The following is a 3,289-nucleotide window of genomic DNA, read 5'->3' as shown; positions in this document are numbered from 1 at the left end:
TATGGTATTATTTATTGCAATATTTGAAACTACGCAAATCATTTATCCTGACTCCACCTAACCTTAGGTATATGGCATGATGTTTAACATGCCCGATCACACGTTTCTATCGCGCTACTGGAGTTTCCACATAAGCGAATAACAGTTTGCAATACCGGTACGAAAAATTTATTATTTTCATAAATACTTTATATGTTTTTTTTCTTTGATGAATAATATGTGTTGCATGAAATATATTGAAAAATAATGTAACAATATGTTTTATTTGCGTTTTATTTATGTGTCATATGTTTCAAGAAATATAGGAAAGCGTGTTTTAACAACGGAGGTATACATTACAATCACCTTCAAGTTATTGGACACGTAGTGTACATAGCGATCGTTTTAATATTATGTTGTTGTTGTTGTTCTTGTTCTTTGACCTTTTTGGACACCTAGTGGAAAATCTGAAAGTAGCTTTTCATCGAACGTTTTGCGGGCATCGGACGCCATTTTGTGTCCGACTGTACTGCATCGCTTAGTGTGAATATTTTTGTACACTGTGATCTGACGGTACGGTAAACCATACTGTACTGCGAACAGACGTGTCCATATATCTTGGCGTAGCTCTCTTGTATTAATAGCACATGCAGCTTATTTAATTCCAACCTTATTTTACAAAGTAATATCCAGCGAATATAATACCAGCAAACAACAGAGTAGAATTTGTTAACATTTCATTTTTAGCTTTCTTGAACATTGGCATTTCCCAAAGCATGTTTGCCAATTCACAGTTTTTGTTTATCCAGGGAAAATCCTTTCTTGGTACGTCCTTTCCAAGAAATTTACACAGAGGTTTCCATCCACTTTTGCAGTTGTAAATTAGAAGACGATCTTTTGGGCATCTCTGAATTATGAAATATGGTTCATTTTTTTTAAGTTAGGTCATTTTAGTTTGTTCGTATGTTTTTTTCTAAATACCGCATGGAATATATTTTTTTGTTGTTTTATATTTGAAACCTCGAGTTGATATTTTATCCAATGCATTTAATTAATAGTTGTTTGCGTGCTGCAACAACTAAGAAGTTTACAAGGCGATTTAGGCAAATCTAATAGATACTAATCTAATTAAAGTAAATTAATAGTCTATAACACTAAAACATTTTGCAACATCCAAATGTTGCTATTTTCCCCATAAGCCGTTTGTGAATTCAACGTACCTGAATTAGATGAGCAATGTGCTTTTTATACGCCAGCACGTAAGGGAGTTTAGGGGGGTCTTTCTCTCCAAAGTACATACAACTATATTGTTCTCGTCCAAAAGCAAGGTTACCTAAATATTAAAATGAATATTGTATGTTCAAGTCGCAAATGCAATACAACTTTCGTGGTTGATTCAATTTATTGCAATGAGGAATGTTTTGAGCTAGTTTAGCAAACTAAAAATGTAGTATCTCATTTTTTATGTGAATATGTTGCATTATAGCAAATGTTTATTATTTTCCCCATTTTATATTTGATAACTGAAAATTGGAAAATTCTGATTATCTAACTTAGCTTATTGCACCAATGCATTTTTGAAATGATCATTAAAAAACTTATTTAAAATAGAGCTGCTTATCTTGGCAAACCTCGATAGAAAAAATTTTCTTGATGAAAAATTGAGAAAAATGTTTTTCAAAAGAATTTAATGTTACTTACAACAATTTATTGCAAATTTCCAAAATTTTCTCCAGGTTGGCGAAAAAAGTTGATAGTAGTAACTATGCAATCCATTAACTGAAAGCAGCTGTTTTTTAATACTTTCAAACCAAATTTCTTCGTCGTCCCTAGTCATTAGAATTACCTGTTGAATAGGCAAATTAGCAAATCTTTCTGACTTGTTTGAAGAAATCTTTGCAAGAAAGTGTTGTGGAACCCAATTTAATCTTCTTGTTACAATATGGGTGATTTAAAGGAACCTATAGTCATAGACAAGAGCATTTTTGCCTTGCCTTTTCAAAGATTGACATATGCTGGACCAAACTGTCAACGTTTGCAACGTGTCGCATATGAGAGATTATAAATTTTTAGTTAGATTTCATTGATGTTGTGCTTTTAACTTGTTTGTTGGAGTCAGAAATCATAAGATATTCAGAAAGAAGGTCTATTTATATATAATTTCACCTGCCTTCTAATTTTGCAAACAGAAAAAACAAAACGTCATTTAATTTTAACCAACTTCATCGAGTACAAGTTCATACAAGTATATGAAATGCTGAATTACCAAAAGTAATGTAAATATATCCAACCTTTGCTTCCGGAAAAGCCTCCATCAATTCTTCCCAGTAGTAATAAGTTGGAGCGTCCACCACAGCATCGACATTATTGTACATTACTTGGAACTCCCTAGAGGTCCATCCTCTGGAAATGAATTTGAGATATTTCGATTCAAAATTGTAATATGCTTCTGGGAAGTCATGCACTTCGAATCCGAGTTCTTCTAAAGCAGAATGCATACTTTTCGTTCCACATTTTGACATTCCTGCACATATCACCTTCATTTTATGTCGTCTTGCTTGATTATCACAGTCCACTGCAATCTCGACTTAGAAAATAGTAGCTAGTCAAGTTACAACTATTTGACCTAATATATTTACAACCGTGTTTGAACATGTATTGCATATTTGAACGCCGGCAGAAATTGCATTAATCATTAACTAACCCCCAACTTTATCATACGAATTCCGAAACGAAGCACGCGCGCTTCAACCCGCCACAAAGGCATTTAAATTATCGCTTATTTGTACTGCATCTGCAACGTTCATCTTTTCTTAGAGTGCAAATAAAACAAGAGATATATGCTCAAAATATAGACACGCAGTCCAAAATGAAGTAGTACGGGTATGGGACTACAAGTACCGTAGTCTTACCACCTTGGACTGGCTACCAGATCGCAAACGCGAACGGCCACCAGGAGCGCAATTTTTAATTTTGACAGCGTCACCACGCACAAAAAATAATCCCGTAGAGCCTTCGTAGCTTGTTGAACTAAATAAAAACAATAGAATTCAAGCTACGACAACAATTTTTACCCACTGAAAATTTTGAAGCAATTGTTCCACTAGTTGAATAGACGCCTTGGGCTTTATTTTCTTTAGGAATCCCTTGAGCAAAAAATTCTAAAACTTTGTGTGATTCTTGTTTTTGCCGACAGTTTCTAGGCTCAGCTATCTATCCAGCAGTTATTTTTGTTAAGTTGGGGCTACAAATATAATATATCTTGATTTCTCCTCTTAAACCCTGTTATCTTTTAACAAGAATTTGAGGA

General features: G+C 33.9%; 1 protein-coding gene across 1 annotated transcript; it reads right to left on the bottom strand.

The window, feature by feature from the left end:
* Positions 1–593: 593 nt before the first annotated feature.
* On the bottom strand, positions 594–2,577 carry LOC120332747 (uncharacterized). The gene is made up of 4 exons (XM_078119599.1): positions 2,271–2,577; positions 1,681–1,825; positions 1,200–1,312; positions 594–886 (listed from the first exon to the last, which is right to left on the bottom strand). The coding sequence occupies exons 1-4, from the start codon at positions 2,520–2,522 to the stop codon at positions 650–652; spliced, it is 747 nt and encodes a 248-aa protein (XP_077975725.1). The 5' UTR covers positions 2,523–2,577; the 3' UTR covers positions 594–649.
* Positions 2,578–3,289: the final 712 nt, after the last annotated feature.

This window comes from Styela clava, chromosome 13 (assembly GCF_964204865.1).
Source record: "Styela clava chromosome 13, kaStyClav1.hap1.2, whole genome shotgun sequence".
In the NCBI taxonomy this organism is placed as follows: domain Eukaryota; kingdom Metazoa; phylum Chordata; class Ascidiacea; order Stolidobranchia; family Styelidae; genus Styela; species Styela clava.
The sequence above is the reverse complement of the archived record's forward strand: the minus strand, read 5'-3'. Positions and strand labels throughout refer to the sequence as shown.

Bases quoted from the DNA above. Each gene is read 5' to 3' on its own strand.
- LOC120332747 (XM_078119599.1), bottom strand. From the start codon at position 2,522: ATGAAGGTGATATGTGCAGGAATGTCAAAATGTGGAACGAAAAGTATG. The intron at 1,826-2,270 runs GTTGGATATATT...CCTATTCAACAG, and splicing joins AGGCTTTTCCGGAAGCAAAG to GTAATTCTAATGACTAGGGA. The intron at 887-1,199 runs GTACGTTGAATT...TTCATAATTCAG, and splicing joins ACATTGCTCATCTAATTCAG to AGATGCCCAAAAGATCGTCT.